This window comes from Anoplolepis gracilipes, chromosome 2 (genome assembly GCF_047496725.1).
Source record: "Anoplolepis gracilipes chromosome 2, ASM4749672v1, whole genome shotgun sequence".
Lineage (NCBI taxonomy): Eukaryota > Metazoa > Arthropoda > Insecta > Hymenoptera > Formicidae > Anoplolepis > Anoplolepis gracilipes.
In genome coordinates, this window is record NC_132971.1 from 14680743 (window position 1) to 14707358 (window position 26616).

Genomic DNA, 26616 nt, shown 5'->3' on the forward strand with positions numbered 1-26616 from the left:
TCGTATTTTCTTTCCTTTCCGCATCATCTGATAGAGCTCGTTCTTCATTTCGCCTTTCGTCTGGCTTTTTCGCAATCCTTCGAAAAACAAGGGATTTCTTGATATTGGCACACTCCTGAATGGGTATCCACGTAATTCTGATACACAGTATACACAAAAGAACCGAATTACAAAGGGTTAAATTTATAAAATTTATCCTAAGAATTAGATCAAAAGGCTTATTTAAATAGCAATTCTACTTTTGTATTGTGCTCGCAAGATAGATATTGTTTTTTGCTACTTTTTATTATCTTGTATTATATATTTATATTCTCTAATATTATTAAAAAATAAATTCTTCGTGAAATTCTTATTATAACAAAACATATGTAACGACACATAAATGTAACAAGTATATTAAATAAGTATATTAATACATGAATGTATTATTAACGTACATAATAAACATTTATTTTTTTACTACAAGAAATTGTGAGAATCTTGGAATGACGTCGACACGTTCCAATCTACATGTTTCCTTAATGTACGCGATTCATCTCTTTTTTGTCAATTAAATGATTCTATATAATCTTTGCATATTCACCGCAAGAACGGCAAGTCAATAATTTACAAAGTAAATCTATTCATTCACACGAAAGAATGTTTTGCACCGCAGTTTTGTCTGACAGATTCTACGTCAATCGCACATACTGCGGAGCATCAGGACACTTTTATTATTATTGACCAATGAGAAGAGAAAGGCTGTCATACAAAGAGAAACCGAGTGCGTATGACAGGCGATGAGTGAAAACAATGGAACGGGATCAGTACTCCGATTGCTTAAAATAGGAATAATGCGAAAAATGTTTGATGCTGTCTAAAGCCGTTAGATATCCCAAAAAGATAAAAAAATAACAAAAATTTTGGAAATAATTCAAAGCATATTTTTAATTATTTTATGCAATTTTTAAAGTGATTTTGTATCAATACATCGTACTCATTTAATAAAAAATTCTAAAATTGCATAAAGCTCTATAAAGAATATATGCCTAACTTAATTAAAAAATATATTTTAAATATATATTATTTCTCTTATTTTTACAGAAAAAATGATGGCAATACAACAAAATACCGTAATGTGGAAAATTTTATAATACCCTGATATCTCAATTCGATCAACTCACGATGTATACCGTAAACGATATATTCCTCTTCCTTCCACCTTCGTCAGAAGTATCTTCCATGCTTTACGATGGTGTAGTTTTCTCTACGCTCCATCTATTTGCTCGTGCGCAAATAGCGCGATTCGCGATATTGGAGGTAGCTGAGCACGCGACGAGAAAACATACACACTGAACTGGCTCGCAGAGACGATATTTTAACGTGAAAATGATAACAGTGCTTTCTGTTTTTGAGACGTAAAATAAATGAGTTCGTTCAAGAAAAAAGTCATTATCCTCGAGTATTTGAATTAATCTCTCTTCAATTTGATTCTAATTAAATCATACTACCGTAATACTGATTAAATGGGACAAATGTAATTCTCTTTGAATTGCATATTTTCATTGTCAACCTTACTTCTCTTTCTACTTTCTACTTTTAATATTTTTTTAATGAAAATTTTATTGCAATGTTTGCCCACAATCTCATCTAATATTATATATCAGATGCATAATTTAATTATGAAATTCCTAGAATGTTTCTTTAACTTGAGCTTTTTAACCCTCGTCTAAACGCATCTTTACTAACAATAAGTTATTCAATTTCGTTTTATCTTTAGTTGTAATAAAATATTTTTAATAATTAAAACATATATATGTGCGTGTGTGTATATATATATATATATATATATAAAAAAAAAATATATTTATATTGCCTTTCATATATAAACAATTATATATATATATTAGATATTATATAGAATAGTTCAAATATATATTTTTTTGTTATAATTTATTTAATAAGTTATTAAGAAAAAATTATATATATTATACTTTCAATCCATAAATTCAGAAGTCCCCAGTTTAAACAATCCATAAATTATTCGATTATATAATATACGACTTAAATCTTTAGGTCAATATACATATGAGTAAATTTATATAAGTATATTAAATAAAAGTAGAAAAGTCTAGCAAACAAATATCTATAAAAATATACAGTTTATGTTTAAATTAAAGAATGAGAAGTTTAATCAAGCGTTGTATTTTTTTAATTTTTTTCTTTCTTTAATACTATTTAAAATAATAACGCAGTTCTGTAAAATGTCAACAATTTAAAAACTTTAACTGTCTTTTTACAATTTTTTACAATATTGTAAATCAGTTTGAACATTTAATTTAATATCGCAGAAATGTCATTCTGTTACACTCAACTGGAAATTTGATTTAATACAAATAGATTTTTTATACACATAGCGTTATTTGCTTTAAATTTTAAAACAAAGGCAGTAAAATTTAGTCGCATTATATTTGTTTATTATATTTATTGAAATTTTACTGAATAAATTGTTTTTGTTTGCAACGAAATTTTACTTTCAATATGATTATCTCGTGTATACGTTTAAAAGAAATACGCGCGCTAATTAATAGGTAACGTAAGCATACCAAAGTTCTGTTCTAAAAATATGTGAGCTTTCTCCACTATTTTTCCCGACTGGTCAGCACTACATTTTCTGATATTGACGTTTTCACAATATACGAAACACTAACACAGAACTGAGTCAACGTTTACACCGAAATGGTTCAATGTGAAAATAAAACCGAATTTACTTTCATTCGGAAAAATAGACCAATTTGATATGGAAAATTCTTTTAATTTTCTCTATGACTAAAAAGGAAAAAGATTCGAGAAAAAGATTATATATATGTATTTAATAATTCTACGCAATCATAAGTGTAAAAAATGTGACAATTTGATGTATTCCAAATATTCTCGATAAAAGTTTTTGTGCAAAAAATAAATAACAAAAAAAAATTTCTATAATTATTCTAACTAGTTTAAACAATACATATGTAATAACAAAAGAAAAATTATTCCTTCGTGTCTATCTATAATGAGAAATCTGGATTAATTTCGTTTTGAGAGCAAACAATGTTTTACTTGCCCCAATAAATAACGCCAAATTAAATGCTGATGGTATAACTTAAATTGCGGTCGATTTGAAGTTACATTTACGGGCAAATAAAGTTTCTTCCGCTTTTGCGATTTAAACTTTTAATTCTAATACAGCATATAATAATTTAAATTCAATTTTACCAAAATTACGTTGTAAACGCTTGTTTTTACATGATCAACGTAACAAGAACGTATTTCAATTTGTTTATTACCGTTCAATATTGCCGAAATCAACGAGAGTAATCATGCCTGATATAATGTTGCGCCATTGACACGCAATCGCAATAAATAACTTTATATTTGTGACAATTTAATATTCGTTGTGTGTGAGGATAAAACTCCGATTTCTACTGAATTTTCAAGCTACTCAAACGTGATGCATCGGTATAATTAATAACACTCAATATCTCATATAGTCTCAATTGTTATCGTTCAAAATAACATTGCGGCAACATTACCTGAAATGAGATTGTTATTTAAATAGATAAATCTTAATTTCGCAATATATTAATTTGTTTATCTTATGTAGAAAATTAAAAATTTTTTTGTCTTATTTAAAGATATTTTAACTATACAATAGAAGCAAAAAGCTATCAAAATTTAAAAAACATTTCTTATGTTTATAAGATTTAATAAAAACATTTCTTACTGTTTGGAAAATCAAATAAATAGACATGAATTATAAAAGCAATTAAAATATAATATTAAAAAAATAAAATTAATATAAAAATTAAAAAATAAATTAAATTTTTTAAAATTTATTTCTTAAATTAAAATTATTTAAAAATTGAACAGTATCAAGAATTGTTGAATTAATTACCTTCTGAATCAATTGCAAGAGACAAAAAAATAAAAAACGCACACACACCCACATGTATACACATACATACGCACAATATAAAATAATAAACGGCAATAATCATTTTTTAATATAGTTTTTAGTAAATAAATTTTAAACGAGTAAGTGAATTTAAATCAAATTTTGCACAAATATTTATTAGAGTTTTGTTAATACGTGAGAAAATTTTTATTTCGATGGCAATGCTTTTTTTGCCAAATTTTTCAATAAATGCTAAAAAAACGTTTTTAATAAAAATCAATAATTAACTTTAAATCAAGATAATTTCTTAAATCATTAAAAGAATTGTGTTCAAGTTTTGTACAGATACTCATTATCAGAAGAAACAGTAGAAAGGTCTACGAAATTTTCATGCTTTTGTCAATGTTTTTATATATACATTTAATAATTAACAAATTTATTAAAAAGATCTTATAAATTTTGCGATATGTATTCTTAGGATTTTCTCTCTCTCTCTCTCTCTCTCTCTCTCTCTCTCTCTCTCTCTCTCTCTCTCTCTCTCTCTCTCTCTCTCTCTCTCTCTCTCTCTCTCTCTCTCTCTCTCTCTTTCTGTAGGAATATGTAACATATAAGAATATATAATATAGAAATATATAATGCATAAGAATATATATCTCTCTAGTCTATAACTTCTTGTCAAAGGATACTAACTTCTCTACATATATCTGCAGTGTGCGTGTTTTATTAATTTTTCTGCAGCCATATGGATAAACAGAAGAATTATAATTTAAAATTTTTAGCAAAATTGATCTCTGTATTAGGATTGCCTTAATTTTCACAACGATATAATAGTGTATATCTCTAAAATCATGTAAGTCGATATTCTCACGAGAACGAACTAACCACAAATCTACAATTCCGGTGCATTTTCATTACAGAGTATTCATCAAGTATTCATTACAGCATAAATAACAGCTACATCAGTAACGTATCTATTATCTTCCATTATATTCTATTATAATTTCTATTTTAATAAAACAAAATTATAAAAAAACAATTTAAAAAATTAGATACAAGAAGATATACGAAAATATGCATTATAATCCTATTAATAGCATATTCATATTTAAAAAATTATATTAATTATTATATATGTAATCTACATTCTATAATATTGTATTTTAATATATACAAATTACAAATTACAAACAATAAATAAGGTATTTATTTTATTTTCCTGTAAAATAAAACAAAATACTGTTAAATTTTATTTATACTTTATTCGTTTTGATAGGTTTTTAAGATATATACATATTAAAGTAATTAAAGCAATAAAATAAAAAAGTGACTCAAATACAAAATTCTACCAAAATAAATGTTATAGAGCTACGATCTTCTCTTGAATTCTGAATCTCTCATATAGATTGCGTGTGCACGTGCAATAAGAGAGGGAGAGGTCAATATGTAACACAGTGATTAGTCTTGGATAAGATTAATCCGGAAATTCCAATGTTGACGAATCTCCTACGTTCCTATGTGCATTTCATATACGAGTGTGCCTCACGCGTAATTATCAGGATTTAAACTATAAATACGTAGCATAAAAAGTAAATATCTCGTAAAATAAGACAATAATGACACAGGAGTTTTGCACTATATATTAACGTCATTGTAAACCTTATACGTTCTTTGAACGTAATTGTAATTGATTTTTTATTAATGCCTCCAGTTTCTTATTATTATATATATATATCAAATTAGCTTTATATAAATCTTTCTCTCTATAACACTAATTTTCAACTTTCTAACATCAAACATTAAAGCTTATGAAATGAGATATTCAATCACTAACATTGCATTAATTTCCATTCAATGTTATATGGAATAAATACAAATTATTTTTCCCTACGACAAACATGTATATTTCGCTCATCTTGTGTATTTATGCGTACATGTATGTATACGCACTAATCGATTCCCTTCAGGCATCCAGCTTTAAGGTAACTCAATTAAGCTCGCACTAGCTATACATGACATCCTCAACAGTTACGAAGAAGAGAGAGAGAGAGAGAGAGAGAGAGAGACAAAGAGAGAGAGAGAGAGAGAGAGAGAGAGAGAGAGAGAGAGAGAGACAGAGAGACAGAGGGAGAGAGCGGAATCGAAGCAGCCTTTGGTCCAGCGGCAGCCTCGGAAATCAATAAATGACTACAAGCGTATGAGATCAACGCGACCCGTCAATCGCATTTTTTTTAAGCGGCAAATTTATACATCAAATTCATTCATCAATAATTCTCTGTCTCCCTCAATCGTATAACCTAGTCGTTTTCTGTGCTGAATAAAAGTATTTAAATGAAGCGATGTATGACTGACTTATGCGTTCGATGAATAAAAAAAAACTTCTACGATAACCACGTTTAATCGTAATAATTGTTTATTTGCGAATTCACTGTTGTTTTCTACCAATATTACGGAAATAAATATTTTCTCTGATAGAAAAGCAAATGTGCTATAGGGCATTAAAAATATCTCACTTAGCCACGGAAGAATTAATAAAGCAACTACATGCGCTAAATGTATTCGATAGTAACGTTGATGCTCATGTAAAAATAAACGGCTTTCTCGGATAAGAGCAGCTTTATGTTTTTAGCGTGTACATATAACATGCATAAAAAAGTCGTATGGTAGAAAAATGTCGTTGCTTACTATATAGTTAAGTGTCACGCAATAAAATAATAATACCCGCAATGGGCAAGCAGACCACTCTGAAATATTTATACACACAAGTCGTGAAAACCACATTATCAAGTTAAGGATTATTTCCTATCTGAATGCATAATACGAACTAATTTAACGCAAAGATGTATAGTCAAAAGATATACATATTTGATATAAATCTTATTAACCATCTCCACTTTGATTCTTTATCTAAATATTGCTTAGATATAAAATATTTGACATTCTTAAATCTTCTGTATGATTTTAATAAAAATTCGATAAAATACCATACACTTGATTGCATATACATGTAATAATAGGAAAAAAAATTCTATTGATAAAATACTTTTAATATATATATTCTTTTTTTTAATACTTTTAATATTTATTTAAGTAGATGTATTGCGTAAACATCGCTAACAATAAAACGCGAATAAATCTAGTAGATTTTTCAAAGATTTTCCCAGTAGAATTAAAAGCGAAATTTTTTCTTTTAGGAAACTGCATCTTTTGATATAACATAATTTGAATATTATTATTAATCTGATAAATATTTATGTCAATATATAAATGATAAAATTTGAATTATGCATGCAAACTGAATACGAATCGGTTCACCCCTGTCATTGTGATAAAGCGGAGAATTCTTCGGAAAAAAAGAAGGTTAGGCACGTTCCACCGATTCTTTTGGGGTAGTCGTCAGAGAAACTAGAACACGTACCACTCTTAAAGAGAATGGACCATATCCGCCGAGCTGGCAACGGCCAAATGCCAATGGCAAGTTGCGCATGTTAATAATTTTGCAAAATGAATGAAATTATTGACAAAAAACACAATTTCTTCATGACATTTTCTACATCAAGTTCAAGTTTTAAAGTTGTTAATTAACGTAATATATACATGTAAAGCTACACATCTTTTTTATTTTCTCGTAAATAATAAAAATTGTGCCATATATTACGCAAAAAATTTGCAGAAAAAAATATAACATTTATCGTAAAAAAAGTGTGAAATTTTAAGCCCAAACCCACTTTATACTTGTAACGAACTTTTGTTATCAGATGCTAAAAGAGAAAAATATTGCTTTCACCGAAGCACTAAACCAAAAAAATACATAAAATATTACGATAAAAAGGGTACGTTACTAAAACAGAAATTTCAATTTATTTTTTACCGAATCCTTTTATGAGGCTGCGTGAAAAAATAAATCTGTTTTTTATTTTTTATATCAATATTCGGACAATTGTTTCAAAACATTTTTAATTTTTATGCATGTCAAAAAAGTAATTAGACAAATAATTAGATTGACAATACAACAAGCAATAATTGTTGAAAATAAATATTTTATAAGTTACATTAAAACCATGTAGATATTATTTACTTCGTCGGTAATTAGAAACGATGTACGTACATTTATTTATTAACATAAATTAAAGTATATAATTAGATTCGCTAATCATTCGTGGATCAAACTATTAATGTCACTGCAAATATATCAGAAATTTTCGATAGATATATAATTAGACAATTTCATAAATGTTTATGTATATTATTTCTGGTCAGCGCTATTAAATATTTACTTATCTTTTAATAACGTAATACAACACAATTTGAAACCGCTAATTATCAGCGTAATACATCCAATACTTGATATTACTGCGGATATTTTGTGCAGTATCAATATTTGCAAAATTGTAGCATAATCGATGAAAAATACATTTTATTTTTTTGGATATCAGAAGTATCATAATGGCAGATATTTATTGTATTAGCAACATAATTTGCGCAATAATTGATAACCATCCATGCAATATTTTATCCTTGACAATATTAAAAATGTATTATTAGAAAGATTTAATATTCGCTATATTTATGTACAATATAATTTAACAAATATTACGATTAATTGTGATTCCGGACTGAAATTCGTGTAGTTACGAACAGCGCATATTAATACCAATGAGCTTTGCGTCTTATAATCCGTGTTTTTTCTCAAGGTGTTTATGTCGTATTATTCATCGTAACGACCTTAAAACCTGGATTTCCTCGACGTAATTAAAAAATGTTGCTATTGCTCATGGTTGGATTTTTCTGAGGTTTTAGTTTAATTGAAATACAAGGGATTAATTTCACCGCTCAAATGTGTTAATATCCGGCTACACGTGCGTTGAGTTCGTTCTTTGATAAGGTTTTCAATCGAATTAAATTAATTTACTACATTCGACTGTCACGAAAAGATCGATATTACATCAAAATCATGGCAGTGTTTCAAATTGTTTCTACCTTATTATCTCTTCGCTTCTCTGCCATTTCAAAATATAATATTTTATGTGTGATCCTTCTTTCTATATATTTACTAAACTAAAAGAGAAAAAAATTGTGTTATATACCGTGTGCCGTTGTAAAATTCAAAACTAGACAGCAACCGATATTTGATTCAACGTTAATAATTACTTATCACTATATCGATCCTTAGAGATGTTCTTTTATTGGCTCATGGGGACAGTAACGTGGGAAAAAACTGAAGCTGCACGCGCACGTTGAATCTGAAATATCATTGTTTTATCGATTTAAGCACCTTTTACGAAGAAGAGGGACAAGAGATATAGATTTCCGATATAAAACTTTTCAATTCGTTCTCAAACAATAAGAATCTACGAAACTTACCGAATGGATACCGCCACCCTTTATATTGCTGTTGACCGCATTTAAAAATATTTTATCGCTTCCCGGGTCAACAGGCGCCCCCGTTCAGTCCCCTTCAATCACGTCGATCCCATCTGCATCGCGGTATATGCAAATTTGTTTTTATGCCCCCTTTAAGCCTTGCCTTCGGTCTAGAATCGCGTGTTTTTACATACGAGTAGCTTGTGCCCTTACTATAAAGCTCAAAAATATATCGTAATTTACATTTTTACGTCTCGAAAACAGGAATTATCACAAAAAAATTAATTTATTGATTAATAGGTGTTTGATGAAGATGCGCTATTTGTTCATTATTATCATACATGACACATATATGTAATAATGCGTTAAAAAATAACAGCGTGATAAAACATTAGTCATATATAACTCTGCGGGATTTCTATATTTAATCGTAACTAAAACTATAATTCACCGAGAGATTTACAAAGCATGTATGTGAAACATGAACAATATGATAACGAATCACAATAACAGCGGAGCACAATGGCATACATTGAGGGTGATTCAACCGTTATATATCATTATTATACACGACATATGTCGCTTTGTTGTGATAGCTCTTTATATTTTTTTAATTCTATTTGAAAATCGAAAATTTCTTATTCCCACGATTTTTACAAATTTATCTATACATAAAATTATTACACTAATGTAAAAAGTGAACAATAATATATAGTGAAAAAATTTAATAAGCCATAAGTAATAAAATATATGTATAAAGATATGTATACACCTTTTTGCACAAAAACTTTTATTAACTGAATGTTTATCCATTATTGGACGAGATTGAAGTCTATATTCAAAGGCCAAAAATTGGTAGCATAAAAAATAAAAACATATTTTCAAAACATCGCTATTCATTTAAATTTACCTCTGATACGTGGTAGAAAAATACGTACATATCTATTATATTCATAAATGATTTTTTTGAAATATATTTTGAATGTAATGAATGAATTTTATTTGTGCCGCTTTCTCTCTTTCTCTTTTTTCAAAATTGTGAGTGACGCATCTGATTCCGCCCTTCTTCAAGAGATATTTATTTCCTCAACAAAGCGAGATTTAACGCTATAGTTGACAATATAATGAGTTTACACACTATAGAATATAATAATAATAACGGTGATATGATACAAAATACATCATTTCCTTGCAGGAAAAATAATTTATACGAATGTGATAAAAAATGATGCATAAAAAGGAATAATTCGAACCCGCGCGATATTACATCAATTTGAATATCGACATTCTCATAATTCATCTTGATTCGACATTTTTTCTGAGTTGTTGCAGATAATATCAAGCTTTTCGATTATATCGATTATATATTTTTTTTAATGTAAAAATAAATCACTATTTTTCGTACACTATTTATATTCATACTATAAGATATATTTATATTTATGTATTTTATTACGTATTAAGATGCTTTGCAATATGATGCAAAGAATAAATATGATAGATAAATATGTCAAATATTAATACATGTTATAATAACATGCTATTCAGAATATAAAATCATGAAAACGTGCGTTGAATTTTATTTGCTTAGAAAAAGGAAGTATGTAATCTTGATGCATTGTATAATTATTAACTGTCAAGATTATCGAAGATAATATAATACGATTTATATTTTTTTTCTAGCATATACATTTTTCACTAGCCAGACAAGAGCGAGATTGGAATGCCTCGTTGTATAAAGAGGTATTTCATCAATGGCTGCATGAGAGCAACCTGCTATCCACGGAACGAAAACATTTTTGTCGACCTGCTATAACGAGAAACACGTGAACTTGTTATTTCGACGAGCAAAATTCATAGGAAAAAAGTTATCCAAATTTGATGTAGAATCAAGAGAGCTATACATATATCAAAGAAAGAAAAAGGAAAGTGTAAACGTTGCAATAAAAATTTTCAATATCTATTACATATTACACTTTCTTATATTTATAACAACTTAAAATATTTTAGTATATTTTAATCAATACTTTGAATTTTTCTAATACTACATAATATATACTATAATATATACATATATATATATATATATATAGTATTAGAAAAATTCAAAGTATTTGTCAAAATATATCAAATATATTTTAAATTATTATAAATACAAATGTACCTTTTTGAGATTGACCTGTTTCTCTATAAATATACTGGTGTTAGATAACATAGAATTCAATGTTATTTGATTTTGTTCCTGTGGTTGATTCTCAATCAGACAAAAATAAAAGAGAAATGGCGGCATATCAGGTATTTTGAAGCAATTAGGAAAATTTTAGGCACGAAATTGAAACGCCACGAGACTCGCTAAATGCGTTTATAAAATATCAACGCGGAAAAAATCTATCTTGGACCACCGGAGAATTAAGTTTGAAATTTATGACTTCTTCAGAGCAGACGGTATCTTATCAAGAACACTCAACGCTTTTTAACTCCCAAATGAAAATTTTTCCCTTTTTTCATTTCTCTTTCCTACTAGAAAAATTAACTTGAAGTTCCATCTTTAAAAGGCGATTGCGTATTTCAAGTCATAAATTAAAATAGGCTAAACTATTAAGTGCGCAATATTATTTGCGAGTTAAAATTTTTGCTGTAGCATGTGTCACACACATTTTTGCCCTAGTTGTATAACAACAAGCAAATATATTTAAAACATTTACTTTTACTAATCTCTTACATAAAAAGTAAAATTTTGTATAAAACAAACTACATCATTAATTTAATATTTGTGATTAATATCATTTTAATATAATAAATACATACATATATTGTATGTATTTATTATATTAAATTGTATACGCATATAATTAATACTTTCAACTGTGCATTATATACTTACCATGTGTTTTCAGGTTGTTTGAGGAGAACGCGGAATTATTAAATATGTTCACAAAATTCCGAGATTTGAAGACGAAGGAACAGCAGTCGTCGAGTATGGAATTGGCTGAACACGCAAAAACAGTCATGTCTACCCTCGACGAAGGGATCAAGAGCCTGGACGATATGGATGCGTTTTTGACGTACCTTCACGAGGTTGGGGCCTCTCACACAAAGATTCCTGGCTTCAACAGGCAATACTTCTGGGTAAGTTCTAAAAAAAGACATAAATTGCTCCTTATATTCTCTAATATTTATGCACGACATATGACATAATATAAATATACGATGGATATGCCCCAGTTATCGACCATTAACTAGGGGACAAAATAAAAGACAATTCTGATAAATGAGGGAGAAAATAAGGTACTATATCTAGTTATATGATTAGCTCTTTCTTTGATATAAATATATGTATGTAAACTATAACAGAAATAAATTACCTTAAATTTAATCAAAATGTATAATAAATTATTTTATTCTTTTTATATGTATTAATTTAATATGTGCGTTCAGTTAATAATTAAGCACATACATATTTAACTGCAATACATTTTACATATTGATTATTTTAATAATTAAATAATTTTTGGTAATAATATAATTAGTTCATTTAGATTATAAAATATATGTTTTGAAATATTTATATCATTTCGAAAAAAGTACTATTACATAAAAAGTTGGATCAAATGCAAAATATATTGTCTCAAATGTCAGAACATTGGTAGTTTACTCTACAATACAGAGGAAATGCAAAGGGAAATTTCTCGCTCGCCGGAGACACGTCTCGCATTTCATGGCGAACATTTTCTCTCCGTATGCCGCACTTATCTTTTGTAACATGTAAATCAAAGAGAATAAAGTGAAAACTTTTGGGGAACACTGTAAATTATTTTAGGACCTGTCTCACGAGTAGAAAATTTATGCAAAAAAAATTTAACGATGCTTGACGTAAATATAGTACAATAATTTTCATTACACTATTTCTCACTTATAATATAATTTCTAACTTTTAATTCGTGATATAATTAAATAGATAAGATTTTATTATGATTTTATTATATATTTTTTCTTCATCATATTGCGTAATTATTAAATCAAAACATAATAAATTTATTCATAGCTTTAGTTTATTTTTAAATAATAAATTTTTTTCCATAGATACATCTCACATCAGATTTATATTGTTGAAAAATATATATTTATAGAATTTTTTATTCTAATTAGCACATTTTATTATATTATATAAGAATTATTTTATTATCGTATATAGCTTTATACGATTTTATTATCTCTTTTTCAACATTTTAATTTTTGTACATTTATTATATTATATGTTTTGCTATGTTTTTTCCAAATTACTAGAAAAATGTAAAGACTGTTAAAAAAGAATATTTTCTCATTAGACATCATACAGTGCATTATTTTATACGTATTACATTTTTTTGCAAAATTTATATCATCTTCTTGACAAAGAAAGAACACACGCTGCAGGAAAGATTGAATAACAAATGTTGAGACTTCAACATCGCTACTACATGTCGGGTATTTTGCTCCTTCATGGCTCTTCGTAATCCGCTGCACAGCTGGTGTCCGTCATTTATCTGCCACGTTACGGCACTGCATGGTGTCTAATGAGAAAAGATTCTTTTTTAACAGTCTTTATATTTTTCTAGTAATTTGGAAAAAAACATAGCAAAACATATAACATAATAAATGTACAAAAATTATTATGAGAAATATAAAGACACAAAAGTTTATTGTTATTTATACACCGTTCAATTAAAAGCGCAAATATTGTTAGATTTTCAACAATTTGTCTTATCAGAAATATTTTATAAAATATGTGAATATTATTATTACAAAAGATAAATATGGAATAATACATATCGTGACTTCGACTTGCTTCGTGCAACAAAACAAGGCGCCTGGCAAGGGGGCAACTGTTACTTATAAGATTTATAAATATTCTGCAACTTTATATACGACTATATTAATCGAAAATACTTTGAATGCAGAACACGAAAATCGATACAACAACCTTTCTGACACTCGACTCGTAACACGAATATAAATCAGTATCTTGCAAAGCAAATAATAGAAAATTAAATAGCACAAAAATCACGTAAAGACATATTTTTCTGCTGTAATTCTGAAGTGACAGTAATCGAAGAAAAATTTGCTTCACATTCAAATATTAAATGGTTAACAAACTACTTAATAAAACTGTTATCTATTATTATTATTATTATAGAATTTATTGCACAAATTACGTGTTAACATAAATCTTGTCAATACAATTACATTAATAACCAGATATTAAATCAACTAGCAATTTATTGCATTAAATAGGTAATTTTCTCAATTAATTTGAACAAATATTTCTCTCAGTTCGAACAATTTGAGTTTCAAAATCTGTAATTTATTTATCTAATTCCTCTATTTTATTCATTTAATAAGTTTTCTTTAGTATGTCATCCAACTTATCTACAATTTTATTTATTTTCTCAACTAGAAAAACAAAAAAAGCAACATTTAAGTTTTGTGCTATTGCAAGTAAATAATATACATATGTTATAAATATATACATATGTTATAAATATATATATATATAAATTATAATATATATTACATGGGAAAAAGGAAAATATAACGGCAAAAAGTAATAATTTATGTGATATATATATGTCTAAGAGAAAGAATCGTTAAAAAACGATTTCAGCGCAGGTACGCAAAAAGAAAAACGTTTCTCGCATATGTAAGTATGCAAAGCAGGCTTTTGTTATTTTTCCGGCGATAGGGAGAGAATTTTCTTTGTACACTTAAAAAGGAATATGTGTCGAAATCTTTTCTTTATCGTTTTATCTTTTCAAAGAAAAGGGATAAAGGCTAAAATAAAATTTAGAATTGCATAGAAGAAAGCGAATATAAGAGTCTAAAAATGCACGTGATTGAAAAAGTGAAAATTAAAAATATTTTATTCAAATTAATTTTTAAAGTAGTATTACAATACTTAGAATAGAAGATAATTCTATAATTAAATTGTTAATCATACTAATAGCTTATAGAGAGGGCATACTTTATATGAGAGGCATTTCAGATTTATCTCCCTCGAATTAATTTTGATCGAGGACAACTCGATTTCGTTATTTGATTCTACTTGACCGATCAAATTTTGACACTCCAATCGTTTCCAATTTTTTAGCTTTTAAATAGAGATAAAATCAAGTTCTCTGTGGAATACAAGTTAAAGAATCATATCACAGAGCATTGCATTTATTTTCACAGAATACTTGTCAATCCTTTGACATGAAATCAAATCGGATCTGCCCTTCTTCGAATATACATACATATACATATATATATATACACAAAATAATAAATTTTTCTATAATATAAATAAGTACTTCAGATAAAATATAGAAAAACCTAATTGTCAAAGATTCATTGGCTAAAAATACTCAAATAAAAAAATTAAATTATTCTTAAAGGGGATGATATTCGAAAAATGTTTTTCATATGAAATATACTTCCTACTTATGCTATTATGATGATTAACAGTTTGTGGAATTATACTTCCGACCTAAATGTAGCAAAATAGTAAAATTACTTTTTTCTGTTATAGAATTTTCGAAACATTTGCTCTTTCAATTTCGTATATCATTGCAATAACCAAATACTGTACTTCCAGAAAATCGAGAAACCGTTTCTGGACGCGGTGGAGCGTACACTGGAGGACCGATATTCGGAAAACGTGGAGAACATCTACAAGCTGACGATCAAGTTCATCATCGAGACGCTAATCGATGGCTTTGATAAGGCACAGAGCGACAAGGCCAAATCCTAGTCGTCCTAGTCCCGAGGATCCGGCACGCACGCGATTGCCCTCGATCCTTCGAAATGTTGACCGCCCCCCCGGTTCGCTCGGTCCCCCGACGCCTGGAAAAGAGCCACAGATGATATGCCGATTCCTCGGTAAACGACGATGGAAGAATCGTCGTCCTTGCGTTGGTTCATGCGACGCCACTTCGCAAATACGTCGCTCCTTCGTTTCTTCAATCCGCTTTGCGCGGATTCTCGAGAAACGCGAATATATGCGAGAGCGCGTGGCGTTTACGTCGTAAACGTTCTCGCCGGCCTGAGATCTTTTTTCCCTTCGAGCGGGTCTCGCTATTAAACGTATCCGGATATTGAGAAACGGTTCCGAGTCAATCTCTCGGGACTTCAAAAAACGCGTCGCAACGCGAGCCGAAAGACTCGCGCGATTCTTTCGACGGTCGAAGGGTTCTCAGCAATTCGACTCGATTCGATTAATTTTTCAATTGATCGTATTTTTTTTTCTCAAAATTAGGTATATAAAAACTTATTCTACCTAAAAAATATATATGACGGTAAAAGATATATTGAAGTCATCTAAAAGATGTCTGCTGATTCGAAACATTTTGTAGATGCCTTTACTTAAAAATTTATATGTGATTTAGGTATTGTTTGTAAGAAGAAAAAAACACGCTTTAATGTGAGATTTTTCTTTATCCATCACAAAAATTGAAATTACAATATTCCATTAAAATCCTTTTACTCAATTGCAAACAATTCATTTGAAACCTTCAGTTTAAGTAACTCATAAGTAGTTCTGCAAACGTCGATTAAGTTTAATTCAAGTTTAATTGGTTCTTTGTTTCCTTCTCTAATGTTAGTTTCGGAAAGAGGCAAATAGTAAGTTAAACTAAGATTAAAGTACATCGACGACAGTAAAATTAACCCTTGAGCGCCGCAGTTTATCTTGAATATAACGAATAATTAATCGAGTTTTTATAACAAGTTTTTATAAAAGCTGCCAAAGTGGTAGAAAAATTCGCACAAAAGTAATTGATCCTCATCAGAAGTTCACTTTTGAAATCGTTTTATTCGTGTACACATGTATTGTTTTTCTTTATATAAAATAGTGTCTACGAATAGAAAAATTCCGAGAGATAAAAGCGGAAATATTTTGAGAGTGAAATACGTGCTTTTCTAAATTTATCGAATTCGCGTCATGACATTAAAAAAAGATACTTTAATTTGCATTTTTATTACCAATTTGTACCTTTGCCAGAGAAGTTTATGTTATACATATGTATTACATTATCTCGAAAAAACTATACATAACATATGTGGTGAACATAATAAAAATATAGAAACACGGAAGAAAATGTTGACATATATAATTCATTTGATTCATTTGATTCTTTTAAAGGAATATATTCTTCGAAGAAAATATACTCCAGAGTTCAATGTGAATACGTTATTCAGTTTTGTTGTAATGTGTGTTCTATGTATAAATAGCAAGTATTTTAATTCATTTTTTTTCTTCTTGGCATTATTGGTAATTTATTTCTATTCGTCGATAATAGACATCTTATGATTTCAAAGACCATATGTTTAACAGAAGTAAAACACAAAGTAATGGCACGTCGTTATTGATCAGACGTGAAATTAAAGGGGAGAAGGAGGGAAAGCTTCTCTCTTCCACAAGAGAGACCGATCTTCTTAAGAGGATTACTTAAATGTAACTTTGGTTAATGATATGATACTCCTTACTATACGAAAAGGAGAATTCGAAATGAAGATCCTTATTACAATGCCATTACAAACAAAGTAAGATCCGACCAGTCGTTCTAATCTTCGCCGTGGATCCGTTTTAAGGGTCTTTTATGGCGTATAAGAAGTCTATTAAATTCTCTTATGGGTGTTATAAAACTAATGTGTAGATAACAATGACTCTTTCATATAGTTTATCAAGTGTCGCGCAATTCCCTTCACATAATTAATTACGGATTTACGAGATTAAACGCGAAGGAAAAGATGTTTCTATTCAGCCTCTTTTCCACACATTTTTAACGCCAAAGGCCTTTTATGGATAACGATTTTTCATTCTGCTAATTATATTAAACTGCTTTTACTCATGCGAAGTGTAAAATACTCCCCGGCTTTGAAGTCTCATAAATCGAGCAAAATTCAATGAATCGGCAAAAAGTTTACATTGTTACAAGCGCTGCAAATTGATTTGTGTTTAATAGAAAACCTTTGTAATTGTTTTCATTTATAAAACTATATTATATACATATATATATATCTCAACCGTTATTTAATATTACAAAACATTAAAGAGAAGAAATAAAAATAAAAATATTTCTACAAAAAAAGAAGCAAAAATAATCATTCGAAACTGAATCTTTAATTGATATTACAAAAACGGCCCTATGCGACACATGTTCTCTCTAGTAATCGATATATCATTGTAATTACTTTACGGCGAAGTTTTTTCACTTTTTTAAGCCAGACATCGATACCCTGCCATCAGTTATAGTCAATATCAATATATATATACAAATATTGTACAAATTTCAGATATTACTTATAATGATATTACTCGAATCTCACCGAACGGCGAAAACAGATACTCCGAAAAATAATTCGCGTATGATAATGCTTTGCGATATTGATAATATCGCAATATTTTCCGGGGATATTGTCGAGTCTATTGGCGCCGGCGTTTTAGAGCCGCATTAAAGCGCGAATACGGGTTCGAGCTCATCGGGACCGATTTTATACACATTTCTGCCTTTCAATATGTGCTCGATAATTGATACAAACGCAACGGCCGACTGCCGCCTTTATTCGCGCGCGAGAGCCTTGGATTACATAAGTCGCGCAGGATACCCTCCGCGATGCGAGGCCGAATGCACGAGAATGCAAATGCGCTTTGTCTCGAAACGGGGTCGCGATTTAATCGCAAAAACAGTGTGAATACAAACGCTTTACCTTGCCCTTTCATTATAATCCCGATGCTCTTATACGTATAACAAGAATTTATTTATTTAATTATGTAGAATTTGTCATATGCTCGTCACGAGAGTCTGAAACGTCATTGGAAATTTGTAGAACGTTTTAGAAAACGCATCGGTTTTACAGATACAAGTGCTTCATAAATGCCGCAATGTGATAAACATCTCGACTTCAATATCCGCTACGTTTGTTGCAATTTACTTTTTTAATGAAACGTCAAGATTGACGGTTTCATGCTACATTTTGTTGATTTAACAAAAAAAGCTGTGGCAGCTGTGAGAAAAACTGTAAAAGTTACTGACGATCAGCGGTATCATATTAACGTATTTCTCATTGATTTACGTATAAAATGCAATCGTATTTAAAAAATTATACCCACTCTCGATAAAGAGCCAATTAAATGTCCATGTGAAATATTATATTTATATTTGTATAATCGAGCACATAAGTTTTAATTACACTTTTGCAAAATTAATCGAAATTTGCAGAATTAAAATTATGTCATTTTAAAAAGATACCAGAAATGATATATCAATTTTAATCTTTTTAAAAGTTGTACATATATTTTTCCTATTCTTAATTTAGTTTAATTAAACTACAAAAGAACAACTACTTTTGGAAATGTTTATTTTTATTATTATTATTTGAACAAGCACACAGTTAATCAAGTTTATGTACATATATTAATTATATAAATTTTTTTCTATTAAGATATTTCCGAAAAAATTTGTTCCAACGTTTTAATAATGATCGAAAAAGTTTATATATTTTTCAAAAATTTTATATTTGATGCAAGATATAATTTTAATATCGCGTCAATAGATATGTTTGCGAACAAGTCCAAAAACACATGATATTTGTACTTTGTTATAAACCGACATGTAAAACTAAAATATGCGACACAAATTTTTCGATTGTTTATGGCAAGATTGATTAGAGCGATCACAAATGACATGCAGATGAAAAGACAAACAGAAATTATTAATACATCTCAGATCGATCATGAGATTGTCATGGCAAACAATGGAATTGGATTCTAAACGTCTAAAGAAGATATAAACGTCATTTCCAAATTTTCAGTGGTTCTCTCAACTTTTAATCTTGAAATCCTTTTTGATCAAAGGATAAAATAATCAATATAATGCTTTATTATATCTGTATCTATAATTTCTTGTTACTATTATTATACATACTCTTATTATTTTTTAATGTCTTTACTTTTCTACTTCATTCGAAAAAGATTCACTTCAGGAAGATATCCGCTCGCTTCTGTACCAAAGGATTCCATAACTTTTCGCTTTGTACATACTTTGCTTTTCCTTTTCCAACTTTTATTTATAAAAAGGCGAAATTGAAAAAGAAATAGAGTGAGAAGTCGCAAAGTTACTTCATACAACATTTGATGCGAGGCTTACTTTTCAAGCGCGATCGAACATTCGGTTCTGATTCGACTTGCTGATGATTCGCGGCATCATCAAGTCCGAAAAATCGGCGGAACCCTTCGACCGTCAAACGAGAACTTGTATAAATTTTTACTCGTATCATAAGGCAGAAAAAAAGTGTGGTTGTCAAGTGTGATGCAGGAAAAAATGTCTCTAGGGCAATCGGCCCTTCGCACGCGCAAATGTCAATTTCCTAGGAGGTCTCGGGAAGGCAGAAAGCTCCTCTGTATCTCTCTGTATCTTACTCGCCGTCTTTATCTATCTCTATTTCTTTCTGAGGTCGATTCGTCTATGTTGCTCTCTGTAGAGGCTGACGGATCGTTACATATCTTTGACAAAGGCCATAACACAGGTATGCGGACGACTGCAGAACGTATATATGACTTACATGAGAAGACATCCTAAAAATATGACACGCAATACAAATTTGCTAAAATTGTCCTATACATATGTATATAAATCTCATATATTTTATTTATTATGATTATTTTCAGAAAACTTTTTCAGAAGTCTTCTTTTCCATTTATCAACATTATCGTAAAATAATTAAAACATAATCTTGTTCTACCATTAAAAATTTTATTATTGTTGTTATTTTAATTAAGTAAATAATTAAAAAAACTTTGTTGGAAAAATGTGATTGATTGAAATGGAAATAAATTAAGATTTGCTGCATACACATATAATTTTAATGTGTCTACATTTACTATCAAAATAATACATCACTATTCAAACACTTTTTATATATGGCTTAAGATTCCGTGGTATTTAAAAATTTAATTGCTTAGTAGATATTAGTTGTTTGGATCATTTCGAAAACGTCAGGCATGGTTTCGCGCAAAAGATAGGGAATTATGAATAGCGTCCTATTTATTCCAAGTTTCCATCTGCGTTTTCTCCTTTAATCGGGACTGATCATTAGTACCTCGACGTGAGACAAAGATAAATTGTGTCGTAAAAAAGAAACAACGAGATAAAAGTCATTTTTGTTTTTTTCCTCGACAATACGTTTAGCAATTCGCTCCCTTTCAGAGCGATATATAGCCGGTTGCTATAAAAGTCATTAACTTCATTAACTAATTCGACGAACTACGAATAATCAAACTAACCGTCGTACACAGAGAAACTTCCTGAGAAACAATAAATGGCGTAAATAACGAATGTCCTGTGAAATCGATTTTCTCCAAACTAAAACGCGATATACCTATATAGAAGGTTTTTGCGACAATGTATGTATTATACTAAATGTGCTCGAAAATGCGCTCGAATTTTTGATGATGTATATAAATTTCGACTTGTATATAAATTATTATTTGCTCTGCACGCAACGCAAACACAATATTAATATTTAGCATGATGTTCGAAACACGCTATTGCAAGAAGTCTCTACTAAGGAATTTCTTTTATGTCATTCTTTAAATATGAAAGGATATATATATTATTTATTTAAAATACTCATTTATCTTGAATTAGCAGTTTAATGCATTCGAAACACATTATTGCGACAATTTTCCAATAATAATTTTCTCAATAACGTACTTTGAATATAATAAACGCTAAAGTGTCATATTTATTGCGAAACAGTCATATAAAAAATCCCATCTTGAATTATCATACACTTTGTTTCACTTGGCTTGTTGTGGGTTGACAAGACGCGCGTTTAGCGTGTTAAAAACATATTATTGTTAAAGTATCTAATATAACAGAGAATGAGATCTACATATTACGTTTCGCAGTCGCTTCCCGCTTGGCAAGAATAGCGAATACGTTTCCTCAGAGAGAAAGAGTGCGTGTGTTCACTAGCGAAAAAAAAACAGAGAATAAACAGATGTTCGCATAAGAAGATGCGTCGCATCGAAGCGCCGATATCGCGTATATAGTCGTAAAATGCGCGAGCGTGTTCGGTGTGAATGCACCTTTATTCACCGAGACTAAAATCAATCGAACAAATTAGGTAAGGTAATAGCGCTTCCGCGGTTCGCAACATTCCATCATTGTCGAAATTCATAAACCTCCGGTGTAATTATTGTACACTCAAAAAGAGAATTAAAAGTTTAATTTGAAAGTGGTTACCTTCCCTTAAGCGTATTTCAAAGCTACATGATAATTATATGCAAATTATTACTTATTTTTTACGCTTACGATTATTAACGCAATTACATCGCAATAAAGTTAACTGGTGCGTTAGATAATTTATTCAATTGATTTTATGCTTATATAAAGGAGATTGTCGCTACTTTTGGCTTGAAATCAATTGAATAAATTATATATGCACTAGTAAACTTTATCGATGCAATTGCATTAATAATTGTAAGCAGTTTTTTTAATATAATCTTTTTCTTCTTTTTCTAACATTTTCTTCCTATTTATTGCTAAATACACTACTAAATAACTAATCAATAAATGTGTTCATTAAATATTTATTTTTGTGGTCCTATAAAATAATGAAGATATATTTTTCAGAAGCAATTTTGCGAGAATATACAATTACTAACAATTGTCTACTAAAATTGTGTACGTTTATTATTATATAACGGCTAACAAATTAATGAGATAACATGACAATATTTTATTGAAAAAAGAAAGAAAGAAAGATGAAAAAATCAATAATTAATATAAAATTATAAATAATTGAAATTATATTAACTTTATCATAAAATATTGCATTTAACCAGAGTATCACATATTTTACTTAATTTTAGTAAAAGAGCAAATCTATTAGTAATATTAATTTTATCTTTTTTTTGTTATAAGTTCCAAATAATTTTTATGAAAAATGAAAAAAAAATTTTTAATATTTAAAATTCTTTTAAATATTAAGTTTTCTTTCAATATCTGAAAAGTAACTATGTAATGTAAATATTATTGTAATCCAGTGAAAAGATTGATTTAATATGTTTAAGGAGTTATTTAGCAGTGTATTTATCCTACTATACTGTGATTTGTATTCTAACTTTTACCAACCAATATGATATAAGTAGCTATTCGGAGCTTGTGACTTTCTGGCGAACCGCGATCGTGCCGTGATAAATGTTGCATGAAATGAATATTAAAAGTCTGTATAAAGCCGTCGCCGCACGAGAGAATTACAGACCACATCGTGCGCCTTTTTTATTCTTTCCTTGACGCCAAAATGTGTAACTCGAGGATTTTGCAGGACAAATCAAACAATAATTGTTTAAACATAAAATTCATGTAATCGAAAATGTTATAGTTTTCAACTATAAAACAAAAAAAAAGTTTGACAGGAAAATACTCGAAGGATAGTAAAAAAGTAAATAAAGACTCAGAGTAGACTAAATTAAATTCGTGTGTCAATTTTAAGTACAAAATTATATTTAGAACTAAATATCTTACAATTATAAACTTACTTTTCGATGTTGCTTTATACTTAAAACAAATAAAATATAAATAAATAATAACAATAATAACAAAGTATATATAATATTATTTATTTCAATACTAATTAAATAACAAAATTATGTGCGGTAAATATTTATTTTAGCATAACACACTTCTCCAGATCTGAAAATTATCTGCGTATTTCGCTAAAATAAACATTTATATTAATATTTTTTTAAATTTGATTTTTTCATGACATATTTTTATCAAAAAAAACCTTTTGATTGAACGAGTGAAAAAACACAAGACAAAAATTTTATAGAAACAATAATATTAATATTTTTTCTTCTCACATTTTCCTGTCAAAAGAATCTTAGAATCGATCACGCACAGCTGGACGATGGACGGAGACATTTTGTCGGTCTGTCAGTGTCCTCGAGAGATACTTCGAACATTTTACACTTTATCCTGAAGATTTAAGGGCTACCATAAAGCACAAAACGTGTGACGCATTACATCTGTACATTCTCGTCCCGTGTGCGACGGAACTTGAAGCGAAATAAAAGATAAACGAAGAATAGAAAAATAAAAAGAAAAATAAAAAAATTTCATACAAAACAAATTGCACAAAACGAGCTGTACCTTTTTTTCTTGCAGAAACCGAAAGACCTATTTAGCCGAAAGTCTTCATGGAACGCGCAGGAAGCATACAAGAAATATATATTATTATATAAATATATACGAGATATATATAATTGCTAGAGTATACCTTGCAGTTATGCAAATGTTGCATTGTCTATCTGTTTGTTCTATACAGATCCAGATGTATTATTGTATCCGATGGAGTATTATATATCAAAATATATAATATATATCTATATATATGTATTTATGTATATATCTACATATACATATTAAGTTCCCCGTTTTTATTTTTTAATATCTTAAATGTGTATGATTTTAATAATATCAATTATATTATATATTATATTCAATAATTATTTTTATGTAAAAAATTTTTTATGTGAAAGATTGCGCTGTTGTTGAAAAATGAAGGTTACATACTTTTTAAAAATAATAAAACTTTATCCTTCAAGTCCCTAATTTTTATTCATCGACGCTATAATAATGAAAGCAATTAAAGCCAATTCTTGGCAATGGTATGTAGTAAATCAAACTCGAATTCAATTCAATCAATCAAAGAATAAATTAATATAAATTATTGTAAAGAGAGAAATCACATTCCCGCATTTTTTTGATGCGTTTGAGGAGACACTATTAACGTGAAAAATTTCATTCTATTTTTGTTAGCAAAAGTTCAACAAAAACAGAATACGCTAATAGCACATCTCCTGAAATACTACCTTTATATATGAAACACTAACTGTATCCTAAAAAAAACCATAGTCATAGAATTATATTTATAGCCATATCCAAGAATTTATCAGGTAGGTAACATGCTATATTTGATTATCGTTCTATACTATATTCTGATATTTTCCATGCTATCTATATCCATTTTATATAAACTATATAGAATAAAATATATAAAATATACAATAAAATTCATAGACATATGTTTCTAATTTATAATTTAGAAATATATAGTAGCCTGAGAAAAGTCTTTCTGATAGTATGGACACGCACCAAACGGTGATGTTACCGGCAATGAAAAATAGATTTGATATGTAATTCCATGCAGTCTTTACAATAAAAGCAGATGACAATTAAGTACACTATCAGAGAGAAGCTTGAGAGGAACCACAGCTGTTTTTCGTGAAATGCTTTTCCTTGAAGTACGCTAATACCAACTATCCAGAATCGGAACTATACATAGCCATATCCATTTTTCGGTGCTATGATAAAACAATCGATTGGTTTATGTCCATGCTAGAACTATAATCCATAATTGTGAATCTGTCACGTAATACTATAAATTTATTAAAATGTTTTATTACATATTATTAGCGTGATCTTTTTTCATTTTAGCACATGTTAAACAATATATATATACTCTGTTATTAAAATTATTAAAAAATTATTTTATGTTATATATATATATATATATATATAAAATATAAATGTATAAGTCATACAGCACTAAAAGATTTTAACAATAAAATTGTAATGTAATATTACAAGTTGATTGCACAATGTAGTTGCAACATAAATTATTTTTTTCAATATTTATTTAAACGTATCTGACATTCTTCAATATATTTTATAAATACAATTTTACATATTTCGTAAAAGAGATATTTAAAAGTTAAATATATATATATATATATATATATATATATATATATATATATATGTACATAAAGGTTAATTATCTTACACGCACTTTAAACAGCATTCTTGCTCGCACTTTTATGTGCGATACTTTGGACAGCATTCTCGAATTTCGGTATGATTGAAAACGTTCTCGTTTTATCACACGGAAATCATATCCTTCGAGTCAACAAATCGGGAATTCAACGATCAACCGTCGAGTTAAAAACAATACACGCCAAGAATTTCCGACGCACGCGCCGGGGTGAGAGTACGAGATACGTACGCGCTATCACTACGTCTGCCGAAGGCTGAATGAATGGATGCCACGGCCGCTCACGCGCTAATGTCCTTTTCACCTTTTACTACACAACGCAGTGACGTCAAGGAGAAGGGAGAGGTTGCTCTTTTTCTCCTCGCGTCAAAACAATAACATATACGCACTACATTCCGTGATAAGTTGACGTGTTAAAATATGTATATCAAATGATTATAAAATACGTAAAATTCCTTAATGTTTTAACGTGTACGTGA

The 26616-nt window shown here is 28.9% G+C and overlaps 1 protein-coding gene and 1 long non-coding RNA gene across 2 annotated transcripts in view; one reads left to right on the forward strand and one right to left on the reverse strand.

Moving 5' to 3' along the window:
• Positions 1-24691, forward strand: part of LOC140674015 (neuroglobin) — a 37627-nt gene extending 12936 nt beyond the window's left edge. Inside the window, exons 3-4 of the mRNA XM_072907328.1 lie at positions 12175-12406; positions 15891-24691. Coding sequence (XP_072763429.1) covers positions 12175-12406; positions 15891-16046 — 388 coding nt within the window. The 3' untranslated portion in view covers positions 16047-24691. The remainder of the gene's footprint in view (positions 1-12174; positions 12407-15890) is intronic.
• Positions 1-26422, reverse strand: LOC140674025 (uncharacterized). Its single transcript, XR_012048153.1, has 3 exons — positions 26156-26422; positions 12162-12413; positions 1-137 (listed from the first exon to the last, which is right to left on the reverse strand). It is a non-coding gene; the product is annotated as an uncharacterized lncRNA (long non-coding RNA).
• Between the last annotated feature and the right edge of the window lie 194 nt (positions 26423-26616).